The following is a 19,881-nucleotide window of genomic DNA, read 5'->3' as shown; positions in this document are numbered from 1 at the left end:
ATTTATCTCTGTGTGTGACGGGGCCTTGAGTCCTTTCCCTTGGATTGTTTAATGATTTCATCCAATCGCTCACCAAACAGGCGGTCGCCAGAAAATGGCAAACCGGTTAAGAACTTTTTGGAAGCAGAGTCTGCCTTCCATTCACGTAGCCACATGGCCCTGTGGACTGCCACCGAATTGGCGGATGCTACGGCTCGCAGAGTCCAGGACAGCATTAATGGCGTAGGACGCAAACGCCGACGCCTGAGAGGTTAAGGACACCACTTGCGGAGCAGACGTACGTGTGACTGCATTAATCTGCGCATGACAAGCTGAGATAGCTTGGAGTGCCCATACGGCTGCGAATGCTGGAGCAAAAGACGCGCCGATAGCTTCATAGATGGATTTCAACCAGAGCTCCATCTGTCTGTCAGTGGCATCTTTGAGTGAAGCCCCATCTTCCACTGCAACTATGGATCTAGCCGCCAGTCTGGAGACTGGAGGATCCACCTTGGGACACTGAGCCCAGCCCTTGACAACGTCAGGGGGGAAGGGATAACGTGTATCCTTAAGGCGTTTGGAAAAACGCTTATCTGGACAAGCTCGGTGTTTCTGGACTGCCTCTCTGAAGTCAGAGTGATCCAGAAACGTACTCATTGTACGCTTGGGAAACCTGAAACGGAATTTCTCCTGCTGAGAAGCTGACTCCTCAATTGGAGGAGCTGGGGGAGAAATATCCAACACCTGATTGATGGTCGCTATAAGGTCATTCACTATGGCGTCACCTTCAGGTGTATCTAGGTTGAGAGCGGCCTCAGGATCAGAATCCTGATCTGCTACCTCCGCTTCATCATCCAGAGAGTCCTCCTGCTGAGACCCTGAACAGTGTGATGAAGTCGAGGGAATTTCCCAGCGAGCCCGCTTAGGCGGCCTGGGACTGCGGTCCGTGTCAGAGACCTCACCCTGGGACCTATCGGTCACCCCAGGAGCACTTTGCTGCTCCAACTGAGGGGGGCCTGGGGTCAATGATTCAACAGTGCCCGGGGCCTGAGTCACCGGTCTGGACTGTAAGGCTTCTAGTATCTTAGCAGACCATTTATCCATACTCTCAGACAGTTTGTCAGCAAATACTGCAAACTCCGTCCCTGTCACCTGGACAGTGGTAGCAGGTGGTTCCACCTGGGCCACCAGTAGCAGAGGCTCCGGCTGAGCAAGTGCCACAGGGGCCGAGCATTGCACACAATGAGGGTCGGTGGAACCTGCTGGTAGTATAGCCGCACATGAGGTACAGGTTGCAAAGTAAGCCTGTGCTTTGGCACCCTTGCTTTTTGCGGACGACATGCTGTTGTCTCCTCAGAGTACAATCCAGGAGGGTATATAGCCAAAAATCAACAGTGCGACCGTACAGTGTAAATGTATAGCATATAAGCATATATATATATGTACACTTCGGCACTCAGTGGGGCCAGCACCTCAGGTGCTGCTTACCGACCGCTCAAAGCGGTTGTGTGATCACCAGATTCCCTGCCTGGGCCTCCCAGAGCCGTGTTGTCTCTCCTCTCCAGCGTCAGAAGTGCTGACAGGAATGGCTGCCGGCGTTCTGTGGGGAGGAGGGGGCCGTGGGAGTGCCCTAGAAAGTGCGGGAATCTGGTGCCCCACTGTGCTGAGTGAGGGGGGGGGGAGGATACAAAGTATGCTCCAGCCCTCAGCGCTGACGTCCTGTGCAGCGTCCCGCCCTTCCCCTGACTGGCAGGCCTGGGGGCGGGAATATGCGATACTAGGCCGCAAAAGCCGGGGACTAAAGTTATAAGCGCGGCCGGCAAATAAGCGCGGTCGGCGCGGTAGTCCCCGGCGCACTAACACACCCAGCAGTGATCCCACTTCACCCAGAGCCCTTAAGGGATGGGGAAGGAAAACAGCATGTGGCTCCTGCCTATGTACCCGCAATGGGTACCTCAACCTTAACAACACCGCCGACCAGAGTGGGGTGAGAAGGGAGCATGCTGGGGGCCCTGTTATGGGCCCTCTTTTCTTCCATCCGACATAGTCAGCAGCTGCTGCTGACTAAGATGAGGAGCTATGCGTGGATGTCAGCCTCCTTCGCACAAAGCATAAAAACTGAGGAGCCCGTGATGCACGGGGGGTGTATAAGCAGAAGGGGAGGGGCTTTACACTTTTAAGTGTAATACTTTGTGTGGCCTCCGGAGGCAGAAGCTATACACCCAATTGTCTGGGTCTCCCAATGGAGCGACAAAGAAAAGACAGGTCCATAAAGATCAACCTTTCTCAACAAATCTTATAGATTATTTATTCCACAGCCTGACTGCTGTAAAGCAAACTTTACACGCTGCAACATCGCTAGCGTTTGCTAGCGATGCCGAGCGCGATAGCACCCGCCCCCGTCGTAAGTGCGACATTTGGTGCTCGCTGCCGTAGCGAACATTATTACTACGGCAGCGTCACACGCACATACCTTGTCAGCGACGTCGCTGTGACTGCCGAACAATCCCTCTCTCCCTCAAGGGGGAGGTGCGTTCGGCGTCATAGCGACGTCACTAAGCGGCCGGTCAATAGAAGCGGAGGGGCGGAGATGAGCGGGACATAACATCCTGCCCACCTCCTTGCTTCCTCATTGCCGGTGGAGGCAGGTAAGGAGATGTTCCTCGTTCCTGCGGTGTCATACACAGCGATGTGTGCTGCTGCAGGACCGACGAACAACATCGTACCTGTGGCAGCAGCGATATTAAGGAAATGAATGACATGTCAACGATCACAGTTTTTAAACGATTTTTTGATCGTTGATAGTCGCTCCTTGGTGTCACACGCTGCGATGTCACTACCGGCGCCGGATGTGCGTCACTAACGACGTGAACCCGATGATATATCGGTAGCAATGTCGCAGCGTGTAAAGCTCCCTTAACAGTAAAGAACTCTTTCCCATTTAGATACTGGACTCTCCTTTCCTACACACGTAATAAACATCCCCTTTCATTCCTTCAGAAGGTCTTTAGAAGGAATAAAGTATGTGCCAGTTCTTTGTATTGATCACACATGTATTTATACATGTAAAGGAGATTGCCTCAGAGGCTTCTTTTTTCTAAGCTTATTTTATCCACTCCCAGGAGCAGTAATAGGGGTACAGAGGAAGAAATGCAATATTATTGCCATTTGATATGATGTGTTAGATATATACGTCACATACAATATTATGGAAACAGACAAGAATGTATAGCGCACTCACTTCAGTTCGGCCTTCATCTGTTTGACACTCTCGGCATCTTTGCGTTTGGTATCTGGTTCATGTTTTGACTTCTCTTTAGAGCCGTCTCCCCTGTCTTTGTCTCTCCCTCGATCCCTTTCCCTTTCTTTTTCCCTGTCTCGTCTATCTCTCGGCTGAGACTGTGCTGGTACATCCTCCTCCTCTCGCTTTACGGCAGGCTCTGGCTGGGATGACGCTGGTGTTGGAGTGGCACTTTCTTCAGGCTCAGTCTTTATTTCAACCGTTTCTTCTTTGGGCTCCTCCACGCTGGACTGCGAGGGTAGCAGGAAGAGGCCACTACTACTTCGAGAACGCATCTAAAAGACAGAGGGTACTGCCATACTGTTCATGCTTTCGCAATCCTTACTGGTCATCCTCGCTCACTTACCTTGTTGATATCTCCCTGGATTTCTCGGAGACGCCTCTTGTACCGTAGCACCTCACCCTTTAACTGGTGGTTGTGGTTCTGTAGACTGCTTATTAAATGTCTCATCTCCCGATTAATAGGGCCTACCAAAACAAACAATAAAACACTTTAAAAGGAGTAGCATTCAGGAGGCAGGAAGAGGAATCACTTCTACATTGCGATCTGGTCCCTGTAATGCAATCACAGGGATCCGATCGGTGCCATGGTAACCCTCTGTCGTTACCATTACGACCCCAGGTTACTGAGCTATGGAGAGCCTCATACACCATGCTGTATGCACGGTATGTGAGGTAAAGTACTGCGATATAATCCCCCGTAGTGATAAAGCGTGCAGGGGATTATAGAAATGCAGAAAAAAAAAAAAAAAAAAACACACAGAAACAATTGACATGTTGCTTCTTTTTTCAGCAACAAAATCTTTAAGGAAAAAAGAAAGAAAAAAAAAACTAGGCAAAAAAAAAAAAACCACACACACAACAAAAAACGCAACGTGTGCACATAGCCACAGAGTCCACTGCCATTTCATCTTGAGTTGATTGTATACAGCCTTTTCCAGTGGCCACATACAGACTTTAAAAGGACAACCATGCAGCCCTCAAAGAAGTCCAAGTGAGCCTAGCGATCAGCAGTGGCCACATAGGTCGGATATCAGCCATACACTGACGGCGTATCCAAGCTATGTCACCAGCACCTGCTAAGTACATGGCACACTTACCAGCCTGTTCATTGGCAGCCAGAGTCTGTTCAAACTCAATCCTCAGCATCTCGTACTCCTTCCTTACTTGAGCAAGTGTGTCTTCCAGCTGTATAACCTCTGTACGCACTTTCTTCTGAAGGGACACCTCATCCCTCTGGAAGAGATTCATAAAGAAAAAGACCTCAGTATTAATAACAAGTGACATAGAGACAAGCAGAACAGACAAAATTAGGGGAAAGAGGTGAAGTTGTTAACCCAAACATTAAAATGGAAGACACGCAGTACATATAGATTTCCTATAATGAAGGCTGCAGGGCCACTACTGACTCTTAGGCTATGTGACCACGCTGAGGAAAATTTGCGGAATTTGCGATTTGTTCGCGGAAATTCCGCGGATTTTTCAAACTTCCGCAGTACAGTGAGTCCCCAGCCATTTCTATGGCATTTGGGGACTGCTGTGCCCATGCTGCGTTTTTTTCCGCAGCGGAAATAATGTGGATTTCTCTGCGTAAAAATCTGCAGCATGTGAATTATTCCTGCAGATTTCTCCGCAGGGTCCCATACTTACCTGCCTTGATAGAAGACACCCGAGTCACTTTCTCCGTCCGGTGCTCAGGAGCGCAATGGAGCCAGGTACAGGAAGGAGGAGGTGGGTGAGGCCTGCACGAGCTTTGGTCATGTGACAGCCAGAGCTAGTTCAGGCCCGCCCACCTTCTCCTGCACAGTGCAGATACAGCCGGAGAGTGAAGTGCTGTGTGATGAAGGTAAGTGTGAACACCCTGATCACTCCAGCACTTGTTCTGCATTGAGGATGCAGTGTTGAAGCCATGGTACTGTATCCTCAATGCAGAATGCCCGCACCATATCCGCAGGACATTCCGCAGTACAACCGCAGCATTGAAACAGACAAGGTTGTGCTGCGGATTTCTGGGAGCTCCTGCGGAACGTCCTGCAGATATAACCGCAGGACACTTTCCCTGTGGGCACATAACCTTAGATGACTGCCATATGCTGCTAGGAAAAAACATGAGCTGCTCTCCAACTCTAGAAACCATAAAGATTCCTTATGGAAGTAATTTACGCCCTCGTGAATACAGTAATATGCAAAACTTTTAGGCAGGTGTGGAAAAAATGCTGGAAAGTAAGAATACTTGAACAGAGGTGCTATTTTATTTTTAGCATTTTCAAAATCAAAATGTAAAATGAATGAACAAAAAGGTAAAATCTAAAATCACATCAATATTTGGTGTGACAGCCCTTTGTCTTCAGAACAGAAATGCTTTTAAATACTCTCGTATTTACTTTTTGAAGACACTCAGCAGGTAGGTTACTCCAACCATCTTGGAGAACTAACCTCAGATATTCTGTAAATGTAGACTTGTGCAAATTCTTCTGTCTTTTCATGTAATCCTACATCCTCGATATTGAGCTCAGGGCTCTGTAAGGGCCATATCAACACTTCCAGTGCTCCTCGTTCTTCTTTATGTTGAAAGACATACGACCCCATATGTTTGGGGTCGTTGTCCTGCTGCCCAATAAGTTTGGAGCAAAACACCTCCCTGATGGAATTACATTGTGGACAAATATCTACTTGTATTTCTCAGCATTGAAGGCACCAATGTCATTAAGATCACAGGAAGAAGAACAAGGATTCTTGGAAGTGATGAAATGGAACCCATAGTGTCCTGGTGTCAACGTCTGTCTGTCTGTCTTTAATAAAGAGAATTTTGTTTACTTACCGTAAATTCTTTTTCTTATAGTTCCGTATTGGGAGACCCAGACATTGGGTGTATAGCTTCTGCCTCCGGAGGACACACAAAGTACTACACTAAAAAGTGTAGCTCCTCCCTCTTAGCATATACACCCCCTGGATAACCAAATATAGCCAGTTTAGTGCAAAAGCTGAAGGAGAATAGCCACCCACAAGTAGAGATAGAGCAAGAACCGGAACAACCGGAGCCTCTGTCTACAACAACAGCCGGTGATAACACGCGGAACGAGAAACTGCCAACAGGCAACAGGGAGGGTGCTGGGTCTCCCAATACGGAACTATAAGAAAAAGAATTTACGGTAAGTAAACAAAATTCTCTTTTTCTTTATCGTTCCTATGGGAGACCCAGACATTGGGACGTCTCAAAGCAGTCCATGGGTGGGAATAAACAGAAAACTGAGAAGTAAACAAAACCTAACATCACAAATGGGCGACAGCCGCCTGAAGGATGCGTCTGCCCAAGCTCGCATCTGCCGAAGCATGAGCATGCACTTGGTAGTGCTTCGAAAAGGTATGCAGACTAGTCCAAGTGGCAGCCTGACAGACCTGCTGAGCCGTAGCCTGGTGCCTGAAAGCCCAAGAGGCACCGACAGCTCTGGTCGAGTGTGCCTGGATCCCCGGCGGGGGAGGCACTTGAGTACACTGGTAGGCATTGGAAATGGCCGACCTAATCCAACGAGCTAAGGTCGGCTTAGAAGCCGAGAGGCCCTTACGCCGACCTGTGGTCAGCAGAAAAAGAGAGGTGCACCGCCTAAGAACAGCGGTGCGAGACACATAGATCCGGAGCGCCCGCACCAGATCCAGAGTATGCAACGCTTTTTCAAAGCGATGAACAGGAGCCGGACAAAAGGAAGGCAGGGAAATGTCCTGGTTAAGGTGGAAAGGAGAAACCACCTTAGGGAGAAAGTCCGGAGTCGGACGGAGAACCACCTTGTCTTGATGAAAAACCAAAAAAGGTGACTCCGAAGAGAGCGCAGCCAAATCAGAGACTCTCCTGAGGGAAGTTATGGCCACTAGAAAGATCACTTTCTGTGAAAGACGAGACAAAGAAACCTCCCTAAGAGGCTCAAAGGGGGTTTCTGCAAAGCCGTGAGGACCAGATTAAGGTCCCAGGGATCCAAAGGCCGCCGGTAAGGCGGAGTGATGTGAGATGCGCCCTGCATGAAGGTGCGCACCTGAGCTAGCCGGGCGATACGCCGCTGGAACAACACTGACAGAGCCGAGACCTGTCCCTTGAGGGAATGTCCTAGCTGCAGACCGGACTGTAGAAAGGACAGGAGGGTCGGCAAGGAAAAAGGCCAAGGAGCATGGCCGGAAGAGCGACACCAGGAAAGGAAAATTCTCCAAGTCCTGTGATAGATTTTGGCCGAGGAAGACTTCCGAGCCCGAGTCATAGTGGAGATGACTTCAGGAGGGATACCAGAAGTCGTCAAGATCCAGGACTCAAGAACCACGCCGTCAATCTGAGAGCCGCAGAATTCTGGCGGAAAAATGGACCTTGTGAGAGATGGTCTGGACGGTCCGGGAGATGCCACGGCGCCTCTACGGACAGATGGAGCAGGTCTGGGTACCAAGCTCGCCTGGGCCAGTCTGGAGCAATGACAATGACCCGACGGCCCTCCATTCTGATCCTGCGCAGGACTCTGGGCAAGAACTAGAGGGGGAAACACGTAAGACAGACGAAACTGGGACCAATCTTGAACCAGCGCGTCCGCTGCAAAGGCCTGAGGATCGTTGGAGCGAAGATCCACTTCCGGAGTGCCCCACTTGCGGCAGAGTGAGCGAAACACTGCCGAATGCAGAGTCCACTTGCCGCTGTCCACGGTATGACGGCTGAGATAATCTGCCTCCCAGCTTTCCACGCCTGGGATGTGGACTGCGGATATGGTGGACTTGGAGTCCTCCGTCCACTGAAGGATGCGTTGAACCTCCAACATTGCCAGGCGGTGAGTGTCCCGCCCTGGTGGTCGATGTAGGCAACCGCTGTCGCGTTGTCTGACTGGACTCGAATGTGCTTGCCCGCCAAACAGGTGGTGAAAGGCTAAGAGAGCTAGAAGGACAGCTCTGATTTCCAGCACATTGATCGAGACGGCTGATTCGGACGGAGTCCAAGTGCACTGCGCTCTGTGGTGGAGATATACTGCTCCCCAGCCGGATAGACTGGCATCCGTGGTGAGGAACACCCAGGACGGGGCCAGGAAGGAGCGTCCCTGAAGAGAGAGGGGCCGAAGCCACCACTGAAGGGAGCCCCTGGTCTGTGGCGACAGAGCCACTAATCTGTGCAAGGAGGAAGTCCGCTTGTCCCAACAGCGGAGAATGTCCAGCTGCAGAGGACGCAGATGGAACTGGGCAAAGGGAACCGCTTCCATTGACACCACCATCTGACCCAGCACCTGCATTAGGTGCCTGATGGAATGACGGCGGGGCCTCAGCAAAGAGCGCACCGCCAGTGGAGGGACTGCTGTTTGACTAAGGGCAGCTTCACAGTGCCGGCAGAGTCTCGAATTGCATCCCTAGGTACGTGAGCTTCTGGGTCGGAGTCAGAGTGGACTTGGGCAGAATGACAAGCCACCCGAATTGGACTAGAGTGGCGAGAGCGAGCGAGGCACTCCGCTGACAGTCTGCACTGGATGAAGCCTTGACTAGAAGGCCGACCAGGAAAAGGGATCACTGCCAACCCCTGGAGGTGCAGAACCGCAACCACTGCTGCCATGACCTTGGTGAATACTCGAGGGGCCGTGGCTAACCCAAAGGGAAGAGCCACTAATTGGAAATGTTCCTCTCCGATTGCAAAACATAGCCAACGCTGGTGTGAAACTGCAATTGGTACATGCAGATAGGCATCTCTGATGTCGATGGATGCTAGGAAATCTCCCTGGGTCATTGAGGCAATGACTGATCGCAGAGACTCCATGCGAAAATGCCGCACCTGAACATGCTTGTTGAGAAGCTTGAGATCCAGGATGGGCCGGAAGGAACCGTCCCTTTCGGGGACTAGGAAGAGATTTGAGTAGAAACCTCTGAACCGTTCCCAGGCGGGAACCGGTACAATTACTCCGTTGGCCTGCAAGGATGCCACGGCCTGTGAGAAGGCGGCGGCCTTGGAGCAGGGGGGAGTTGACAGAAAAAAATCTGTTTGGCGGGCTGGGTAGAATTCTATGCTGTAGCCGTGGGAGATGATATCCCGCACCCACTGATCGGAGACGTGTTGAAACCACACGTCGCCAAGTGGGAGAGCCTGCCACCGACCAAGGACGTTGCTGGCGGGGCCAGATAGTCAAGAGGAGGCTGCCTTAGTGGCAGCAGCTCCTGCGGTCTAGGACGCGGCTTCGTGCGCCAGTTGGGTTTTTAGTCCTTGGCTGAGCTAGAGGACAAGACCGAGGGCTTAGAGGACGACCAGTTGGAGGAACGAAAGGAACGAAACCTCGACTGGTTCCTGCCCTGGACATGTTTGGTTTTGGTTTGTGGCATGGAAGTACTCTTCCCGCCAGTAGCTTCCTGAATAATTTCATCCAGTTGTTCACCGAACAGCCTGGGCCCAGCAAATGGGAGCCCAGCAAGGTACTTCTTTGAAGAAGCGTCTGCCTTCCACTCTCGAAGCCACAAGATCCTGCGGAAAGCGAGAGAATTAGCCGAGGTCACCGCAGTGCGGTGAGAAGCCTCCAGCATGGCAGACATGGCATAGGATGAAAGAAGGGAATTTTGTTACTTACCGTAAATTCCTTTTCTTCTAGCTCTTATTGGGAGACCCAGACGATTGGGGTATAGCTACTGCCCTCCGGAGGCCACACAAAGCACTACACTAAAAAGTGCAAGGCCCCTCCCCTTCTGGCTATACCCCCCCGTGACATCACGGGTTCTCCAGTTTTAGTGCCAAAGCAAGAAGGGGGAAAGCCAATAACTGGTTTAAACAAATTAACTCCGAGTAACATCGGAGAACTGAGAAACCGTTCAACATGAACAACATGTGTACCCGCAAACAACAAAAAAATCCCGAAGGACAACAGGGCGGGTGCTGGGTCTCCCAATAAGAGCTAGAAGAAAAGGAATTTACGGTAAGTAACAAAATTCCCTTCTTCTTCAGCGCTCTATTGGGAGACCCAGACGATTGGGACGTCCAAAAGCTGTCCCTGGGTGGGTAAAGAAATACCTCATGTTAGAGCTGCAAGACAGCCCTCCCCTATGGGGAAGCCACTGCCGCCTGCAGGGCTCTTCTACCTAGGCTGGCGTCCGCCGAAGCATAGGTATGCACCTGATAATGTTTGGTGAAAAAATGTGCAGGCTCGACCAGGTAGCTGCCTGGCACACCTGTTGAGCCGTAGCCTGGTGTCGTAATGCCCAGGACGCACCTACGGCTCTGGTAGAATGGGCCTTCAGCCCTGAAGGAACCGGAAGCCCCGCAGAACGGTAGTCTTCAAGAATTGGTTCTTTGATCCATCGAGCCATGGTGGCTTTAGAAACCTGCAACCCCTTGCGCGTACCAGCGACAAGGACAAAAAATGCATCAGAGCGGCGCATGGGCGCCGTGCGAGAAATGTAGATTCTGAGTGCTCTCCCCAGAACTAACAACTGTAAATCCTTTTCATACCGGAGAACCGGATGAGAACAAAAGGAAGGTAAGGATATATCCTGATTAAGAAGAAACGCGGATACAACCTTAGGGAGAAACTCCTGAATGGGGCGCAGCACCACCTTGTCCTGGTGGAATACTAGGAAGGGAGCCTTGAATGACAGAGCCGCCAGCTCAGACACTCGCCGAAGCGACGTGATCGCAACCAGAAAGGCCACTTTCTGTGACAGGCGCGAAAGGGAAACTTCCCTCAGAGGCTCGAAAGGCGGCTTCTGGAGAGCAACTAGTACCCTGTTCAGATCCCATGGATCTAACGGCCGCTTGTACGGGGGCACAATATGACAAACCCCCTGTAGTAACGTGCGCACCTTAGGAAGACGTGCTAGACGCTTCTGAAAAGAACACGGATAGTGCCGAGACTTGCCCTTAAAGGGAGCCGAGCGACCAACCTCTTTCCCAACCAGATTGCAGGAGGGAAGGCAAAGTAGGCAATGCCGATGGCCAGGGAGACACTCCCTGAGCAGAACACTAAGATAAGAATATCTTCCACGAGTTGTGGTAGATCTTGGCAGACCGCGGCTGGCTAGCCCGTCTCATGGTGGCAATGACGTCGTGCTCACGGTCGACCGACGGTGAGGTGCCACAGATCTCGGTACCACGACCTCCCCGGCCAGTTTGGGGCGACGAGGATGGTGTGGCAGCAATCGGTAGCTGGAACTGTGACCAATCCTGAGCCAAGGCGCCTGTCGCCAGAGCTCTTTGATCGTAAGACCGCGTCATGAAAATCGGGACCTTGTTGTTGCCGAGAAGCCATGACGTCGACGTCCGTCTTCATCCTGCGGCTACAGATTTCTTGAAAACAAACGGGTGCAGAGCCCATTCCCCTGCGTCCACGCCCTGGCGACTGAGGAAGTCTGCTTCCTAGTGTTGTACGCCCGGGATATGAACAGCTGATATGGTGTATGCTCTGTCTTCTACCCATAGCAGAATCCGCCGGACCTCTTGGGAGGCTTGTCGACTGCGTAGTCCGCCTTGGTGGTTGGTGTATGCCACCGCTGTGGATAGTCCGACTGAATTCGGATCTATTTGCATTCCAGCCACTGCAGGAAGGCTTGCAGTGCAAGATACACTGCCCAGAGCTCCAGACCACTGAGTTGAAGAGTGGACTCCTCTGAAGACGGTCTTTGACCGTCTGGAAAAGTGACACGTTCCTGTGTAGGGACATCGACTTCCCTCCCATAAGCGAAGAATGTGCTATTGAGGCGGACGCAGATGAAACTGCGAGAAAAAAGCTCGCCTCTGGATGAGGCGCCTCCTTGAAGGAGAGACTGCCCCCTCGTCTGTAGTGAACGCTGTTTGTCCAGCGGAAGCTTCACTATCGCTGAGAGAGTGTGAAAACTCTCCAGGAGATGCCAGCGATTGGGTTCAACCTTGAAAAGTTGAAGACCCACCCGAAACTCTGGGAAGGGTCCAGCGCCATGTTCAGGTTGTGTTGGCATGCTTCTAAAGGAGAGTGCCTTGACCAGTAGATTGCCCAAGTAAAGGATCACAGAGTGACCGTGAGAGCGCGGGACTGCTCCCTCTGCTGCCACGAACTTGGTGAACACCCGTGGGGCTGTCGCCAGCCAAAGGGTATGGCTACGAAACGAAATATTCTCGTCTTTAATAACGAATCGTAGCCAACGCCGGTGCCTCGGAGCAATCGGCACGTGTAGATAAGCATCCTGATGTCTATTGATGCTAGGAAAACTCCTTGAGACAGAGAAGCAATGACGGAGCGGAGTGATGCCATCCGGAACCGCCTGGTTTTCACGTGCTTGTTAAGCAGTATAAATGCCAGAACGGGACGGAAGGAGCCGTCCTATTTTGGCACCACGACCAGGTCGGAGCAAAATGCGTATCTGGTTCCTGAAGAGGAACAGGGATTACCGCTCTTTCCGCCTGCAGAAGAGCCTCGGCTCGGTCGGTGCGGTAGTTTGAAAACAAACTGACTCTCACTCACAGGCCCTTGACCTGCGGTAGGTAAATGCCGCAAAAGCGGGGGAGTCTGCCCCCCCGCGGTTGCGGAGTGAGAGGGCTGAAAATTATGAGGAAAAACACTTTGGTAGCGGGTCCTCCGGCTGCCTTCCCCGGGCGTGATTGAGCCCGCTAGGAATCTATGCCCTTCTGGGCTTTTTGAGTCGTCTTGGATAGTTGAATGATTTCATTCAACCCTTACCAACAGACTATCACTAGATAAAGGCAACCTGGTTAAGCACTTCGTTGGAAGCAGCCTCTGTTCCAATCTCTCAACTACTAGCCTCTGCGTAAAAACACGGAGTTGGCGGATGCCACTGACGTCCGGCTCGTAGAGTCTCGGACAGCAATAACAGCATGATTCGCCATGCCGACATTGCGAGTTAAAGACGCTGCTGGGACCGAGAGTACCTGTGACAGCGACCCCCTGCGCAATACTAGCTGAAATAGCTTGGAGTGCCTTCACGGCTGCGACTGCCGGAGCAACCGACCTGCCGATAGCTTCATAGACAGATTGCAACCAGAGGCCAATCTGCCTGTCAATGGCATTTTGAAGTGAAGTCCTATCCACCACTACAACTATAGATCTAGCTGCAAGCATGGAGATTGGGGGATCCACATTTGGATACTGGGTCTAGCGCTTGACCACGTCAGGGGGGAGCGACACGTGTCTCATTAATACGGTCGGAGAAACGCTTATCGTGATAAGCGTGTCGTTTCTGGACTGCTTCTCTGGAGTCAGAGTGCTAAACAAGTACTCAATATACACTTGAGATACTGAAATAGAGATTTCTCTTGCTGTGAAGCTGACCCCTCCACTGGAGGAGTTGAGGGAGAAATACCCAACCTTTCGTTGATGGACGCAATAAGATTATTCACTATAGCGTCACCATCCGGTGTATCCGGATTGAGAGCGGTCTCAGGATCAGAGTCCTGAACAGCTACGTCTGCCTCAACGTACAGAGAGTACTCCAGCTGGGACCTTGACCAGTGATGGAGTCGAGGGCTAATCCCAGCGAGCCCGCTTAGGCCATCTGGGACTGTCGACCGTGTCGGATGCCTGCTCTCTGGGATGCCTGGAATCACTCTGGCGCCTTGAGATGCTCCAAATCAGGGCGGCCAGGGTCATTGCAACCATATTGCCCACGGTCTGCTTGGGGTGCAAAGTCTGTAAGATGTCAGTCATAGTCACAGACAATATATCAGCGGAAAAACTGCAACTTCGTCCCTGTCTCTGGACAGAGATCACAGGTGGTTCTTTTGGCCACATATAGCAGAGACCCCGGTTGAGCAATTGCACGCACTGGGGGTCCTGGAACCGTATGACATGCAGTACAAGCAGCATAGAAAGCCCGTGCATTGGCAACTTGTCTTTTTCTGCTGTTGTTGTCTAGCTATCTAAGAGCCTAGCCGAGGATAGCGACCGTACAGTGAATAGTCATACAAGCATGAAGTACAAATAAACACTTCAGTACATGTAGTACACGCAGCATTGAAAACTTGTGGCTTGGCACATTTGCTCTTCTGCTGCTGTTGTCTATTTATCTAGGAGCATGAGACAAGGATAGCGACCTACAGTGAATGTATAGCATACAAGCCTGACAGTAAACACTGCAGCCCATGCAATCCAAGCAGCATTGAAAGCTTGCGCGTTAGCACCCTAGCCTTTCTGCTGCTGTTGTCTATTTATCCAGGAACATTAGCCAAGGATAGCGACATACAGTGAATGTATAGCATACAAGCATGACAGTAAACACTGCAGCCCATGCAAGTCAAGCAGCATTGAAAACTTGTGCCGTAGCACCATTGCTCTACTGCTGCTTTTGTCTGTTTATCTGGGCGCATTAGCCAAGAATAGCGACATACAGTGAATGTATAGCATAACAATAAACCGTGCAGCACATGCAAGCGAAGCAGCATTGAAAGCTTGTGCCTTAGCACAAATTGCTCTACTGCTGCTGTTGCCCAATCTGACAGTAAACACTGCAGCACATGCAAACGAAGAAGCATTGAAAGCTTGTGCCTCAGCAGCATTGCTTATTTGCTGCTGTTGCCCAGAATAGCGACAGTACAGTACAGTGCATAGCATATCAGCACACAGTCCAAAAACCCACTTCAGCATTAGTGGTGTCAGTACTGCTTACCGCCCGCACAAGAGCGGGTGTGAGGTCGCCCAAAAACCTGTGACTGGTTCCGTTCTCCCAGAGTGGAAACCATAATGGCTGCCGGCTTCTGTTCCCCGTCCTGTGCAGAGGGGCGGGCCGTGGGCGAGCCCCAGCCAAGAGCGGGAACCCGGCGTCTCACTGTGTTCAGTGAGAGGGGGCTGGAGAATGCAAAGCAGACTCCAGCTCCCTGCGCTGAGCTTCTGTACAGCGTCCCGCCCCTCCTCTGACTGGCAGGGCTGGGGCGGGAACGAAACGAAAGCTAGGCCGCAAAGCCGGGGACTCGAGTAATAAGCGCGGCCGTCCTATGTGCACGGCCGACGCCGAAGTCCCCCGGCGCACCACAAGTCCCAGCCGCGCCACAATGTAAAAAACAATCAGCAGCGGTCGGCGCGGCCGTTTTCAATACATAAATTCACTCAGCAAAGCTGCAGTGAATAATAGCACCAGCGCTCCGCGCTGTTGTCCCCGGCGCACTAACACTCCCAGCAATGCTGGTGTGTGTGTGCGCGCTTGCCCGGGGACACAGAGTACCTTGATGTAGCAGGGCCCTGTCCCTGACGATACTCAGCTCCATATCCAGCAGGTTCTTTTGGGTCTGTGGATGGAGCTCGGTCTCTGTGCCTGGAGACCGGTAAGATCCCACTTCACCCAGAGCCCCTCATGGGGATGGGGAAGGAAAACAGCATGTGGGCTCCGGCCTCTGTACTAGCAATAAGTACCTCAACCTTACAACACCATCCACGGGTGAGAAGGGAGCATGCTGGGGGCCCTATATGGGCCCTCTTTTCTTCCATCCGACATAGTCAGCAGCTACTGCTGACTAAAATCTGTGGAGCTATGCATGGATGTCTGACCTCCTTCGCACACAAAGCTAAAACTGGAGAACCCGTGATGTCACGGGGGGGTATAGCCAGAAGGGGAGGGGCCTTGCACTTTTTAGTGTAGTGCTTTGTGTGGCCTCCGGAGGGCAGTAGCTATACCCCAATCGTCTGGGTCTCCCAATAGAGCGCTGAAGAAAGGATGAAGCCTAGAAGTTAAGGCAACCATTTCGGGCATAGAGTCCCTGGTGAGGGAATGCATCTCCCTAGAGAAGCAGAGATGGCTTTGAGAGCCCACACTGCTGCAAAAGGTGGGGAGAACGAGGCCCCTGCCGCCTCATATACAGATGGCACCTCTCTTAAGGATTCCTCTGACCGCCATCAGCCACTGATACAACTGTCCGGGCTGTGAATGAGCCCACTCCTTGACCACCTCTGGTGGAAACGGAAAATGGTCATCAGAACCACGCTTTGGGAAGCGTCTGTCAGGACAGGCCCTAGGCTTGGTCACAGTGGCCTGAAAACTGGAGTGGTTAAGGAACACACTCCTTGTTCTCTTAGGCAAGGGAAACTGGTGCTTTTCTGCCAGAGAGGGTTGCTCCCCTGATACAGGCGGATTGAGGTCCAGTACAAAATTAATGGACGCAATTAAAACACTAGCATCTGCGTCACTTTCGGACAGATCAATGGGGTACATGGAGGTAGCGTCCGAGCCCCCAGTGAAGGCATCCTCCTCGTCCTGCGAGTCAGCTCGTGAATCAGAGCCGCGGGACGAGGGGAGAGGGGACCCTGCGTCTCCTTTTAGGAGGACGGGGTCTGAGACCAGATGAAGAATCCTCAGTGAGCTTTGCTGAGCGAGCCGTAGCAGCAGAAGCGCCCTGAGGAGGGGGCTGATGCATGCTCAGCGGAGTCCGGGACAGCTGTCCCATGGAGAGAAGGATTCTACCCAAGCCGGGGGTTCAGCCACCGGAGCCGGAGCAGCCGGAGGGACCACTGGGGATGAGCCTCCAGGCTGAGGCACCACCATGTTAGAGCAGGCATCACAATGTGGTTATGTACTCGGTACAGGCAGTACGAGCCTACATGCAGTGCATATTGAGTACAGCCTTGCTCCTCTTTTTGTGAGACATGCTGCTGAAGTGGGGGCTCTGAGCCGGAATGACCCGCAGCAGAGTATATATACAGGTCCACAACCGGAGGTTCTGGCTTGCCAGACCGTTTGACATTGGGACATCTCTGTGCCCTCCAGATCCCACAGCCCGGACCCCCTGAGAGATGCTGCAGCCAGCGCCGATCGCTGTGCAGACATGGCATAAGAACGCCGATAAAATGGCGCCAGAGCGAGGAGAGGGGGCGGGGCCTATTCTAAGAGCGGGATCCGGAGGGCCAAGGAGATATACAGGGGAGGGAATATTGCCTCAGAGGGGAGTGTCCCTCCCCTGTGCCGAACGGCCGCTGGGCGGAGCCGCACTGTCCCTCTGCATGACTGACATGCAGGGGCAGGGAAATCGAAACTAGGCCTCAGGCGAAGCCGGGGCCTAAATTTAACGATGCGGCCGGCGCGCAGGCACCATCAGCGCGGTTCTCAGGTGAAAACCAGAGAACCGGCCGGAAATGTAACAAAAGTTACACAGCACACTCTCCCCAACAATAAAGTACAAGGGACCCCCCGACAATAACGTCTAAGATACTTAGCTTGTGAGACGCAGGGCCAGGTCCCTGAGGGATGAGTGCTCCGTCCGGCAGGATCCTGAAAGGGCTGCGGATGGAGACCGGTCTCCTGCAAGGCAGTGAGAACCGTGCTGGCTCCCACATCAAGCCAGAGCCCGAGGGATGGTGAAGGAGCGCGGCATGTAAGGCTCCAGCCCTGAAATCAACCTTAACAACACCGCCGACACAGTGGGGTGAGAAGGGACATGCCGGGGGTCCAGGCCTGGACCCGCTTTTCTTCAAACTCTTTCCAAAAATCAAAAATCAGATGAGAATACATGTGTGGATGTGTGCCTCCTGAACACAAAGCATTGAACTGGCTATATTTGGTTATCCAGGGGGTGTATATGCTCGGAGGGAGGAGCTACACTTTTTAGTGTAGTACTTTGTGTGTCCTCCGGAGGCAGAAGCTATACACCCATGGTGTGGGTCTCCCATAGGAACGATGAAGAAGAAGGGAATTTTGTTACTTACCGTAAATTCCTTTTCTTCTAGCTCTTATTGGGAGACCCAGACGATTGGGGTATAGCTACTGCCCTCCGGAGGCCACACAAAGCACTACACTAAAAAGTGCAAGGCCCCTCCCCTTCTGGCTATACCCCCCCGTGGTATCACGGGTTCTCCAGTTTTAGTGCCAAAGCAAGAAGGAGGAAGCCAATAACTGGTTTAAACAAATTAACTCCGAATAACGTCGGAGAACTGAAAACCATTCAACATGAACAACATGTGTACCCGCAAACAACAAAAAAATCCCGAAGGACAACAGGGCGGGTGCTGGGTCTCCCAATAAGAGCTAGAAGAAAAGGAATTTACGGTAAGTAACAAAATTCCCTTCTTCTTCAGCGCTCTATTGGGAGACCCAGACGATTGGGACGTCCAAAAGCTGTCCCCGGGTGGGTAAAGAGATACCTCATGTTAGAGCTGCAAAACAGCCCTCCCCTACGGGGATGTCACTGCCGCCTGCAGGACTCTTCTACCTAAGCTGGCATCCGCCGAAGCATAGGTATGCACCTGATAATGTTTGGTGAAAGTGTGCAGACTCGACCAGGTAGCTGCCTGGCACACCTGTTGAGCCGAAGCCTGGTGTCGCAAAGCCCAGGACGCACCCACAGCTCTGGTTGCGTGGGCTTTCAGCCCTGAAGGAACCGGAAGCCCAGCAGAACGGTAGGCTTCCAGAATTGGTTCTTTGATCCATCGAGCCAGGGTGGCTTTAGAAGCCTGCGACCCCTTGCGCTGGCCAGCGACAAGGACAAAAAGTGCATCTGAACGGCGGATAGGCGCCGTGCGAGAAATATAGATTCTGAGTGCTCTCACCAGATCTAGCAAACGTAAGTCTTTCTCATACCGGTGAACCGGCTGAGGACAAAAGGAAGGCAAGGATATATCCTGATTAAGATGAAACGAGGATACGACCTTAGGGAGAAACTCCAGAATGGGGCGCAGCACTACCTTGTCCTGGTGGAACACCAGGAAGGGAGCCTTGGATGACAGAGCTGCCAGCTCAGACACTCGCCGAAGCGATGTGATCGCAACAAGAAACGCCACTTTCTGTGACAGGCGAGAAAAGGAAACGTCCTTTAGAGGCTCGAAGGGCGGCTTTTGCAGAGCAACTAGTACCCTGTTCAGATCCCATGGATCTAACGGCCGCTTGTACGGGGGCACAATATGACAGACCCCCTGTAGGAACGTGCGCACCTTAGGAAGACGTGCTAGACGCTTCTGAAAAAACACAGATAGTGCCGAGACTTGCCCTTTAAGGGAGCTGAGCGACAAGCCCTTTTCCAACCCCGATTGCAGGAAGGAAAGAAAGGTGGGCAATGCAAATGGCCAAGGGGATACTCTCTGTGCAGAGCACCAGGATAAGAAAATCTTCCACGTTCTGTGGTAGATCTTAGCAGACGTTGACTTCCTAGCTTGTCTCATTGTGGCTACGACTCCTTGAGATAATCCTGCGGACGCTAGGATCCAGGACTCAATGGCCACACAGTCAGGTTCAGGGCCGCAGAATTCTGATGGAAAAACGGCCCTTGGGACAGTAAGTCTGGTCGGTCTGGCAGTGACCACGGTCGACCGACCGTGAGATGCCACAGATCCGGATACCACGATCTCCTCGGCCAGTCTGGGGCGACGAGTATGACGCGGCTGCAATCGGATCTGATCTTGCGTAACACTCTGGGCAAGAGTGCCAGAGGTGGGAAGACGTATGGGAGCCGGAACTGCGACCAATCTTGAACTAATGCGTCTGCCGCCAGAGCTCTTTGATCGCGCGACCTCGCCATGAATGCCGGGACCTTGTTGTTGTGCCGGGACGCCATTAGGTCGACGTCCGGCACTCCCCATCGGCGACAGATTTCCTGAAACACGTCCGGGTGAAGGGACCACTCCCCTGCGTCCATGCCCTGGCGACTGAGGAAGTCTGCTTCCCAATTTTCTACGCCTGGGATGTGAACCGCGGATATGGTGGATGCT

General features: G+C 52.3%; 1 protein-coding gene across 1 annotated transcript in view; it reads right to left on the bottom strand.

Annotated features, from left to right (window-relative positions):
* RNF20 (ring finger protein 20) overlaps positions 1-19,881 on the bottom strand; it is a 140,687-nt gene that overhangs the window by 26,321 nt on the left and 94,485 nt on the right. Inside the window, exons 11-13 of the mRNA XM_075349378.1 lie at positions 4,381-4,516; positions 3,627-3,748; positions 3,221-3,555 (exon numbers count right to left, since the gene is read on the bottom strand). Coding sequence (XP_075205493.1) covers positions 3,221-3,555; positions 3,627-3,748; positions 4,381-4,516 — 593 coding nt within the window. The remainder of the gene's footprint in view (positions 1-3,220; positions 3,556-3,626; positions 3,749-4,380; positions 4,517-19,881) is intronic.

The sequence above is a fragment of the Anomaloglossus baeobatrachus genome, chromosome 5, assembly GCF_048569485.1.
Source record: "Anomaloglossus baeobatrachus isolate aAnoBae1 chromosome 5, aAnoBae1.hap1, whole genome shotgun sequence".
NCBI lineage: Eukaryota > Metazoa > Chordata > Amphibia > Anura > Aromobatidae > Anomaloglossus > Anomaloglossus baeobatrachus.
Note: the sequence above shows the minus strand (reverse complement) of the source record. Positions and strands in the feature narration are given on the sequence as shown.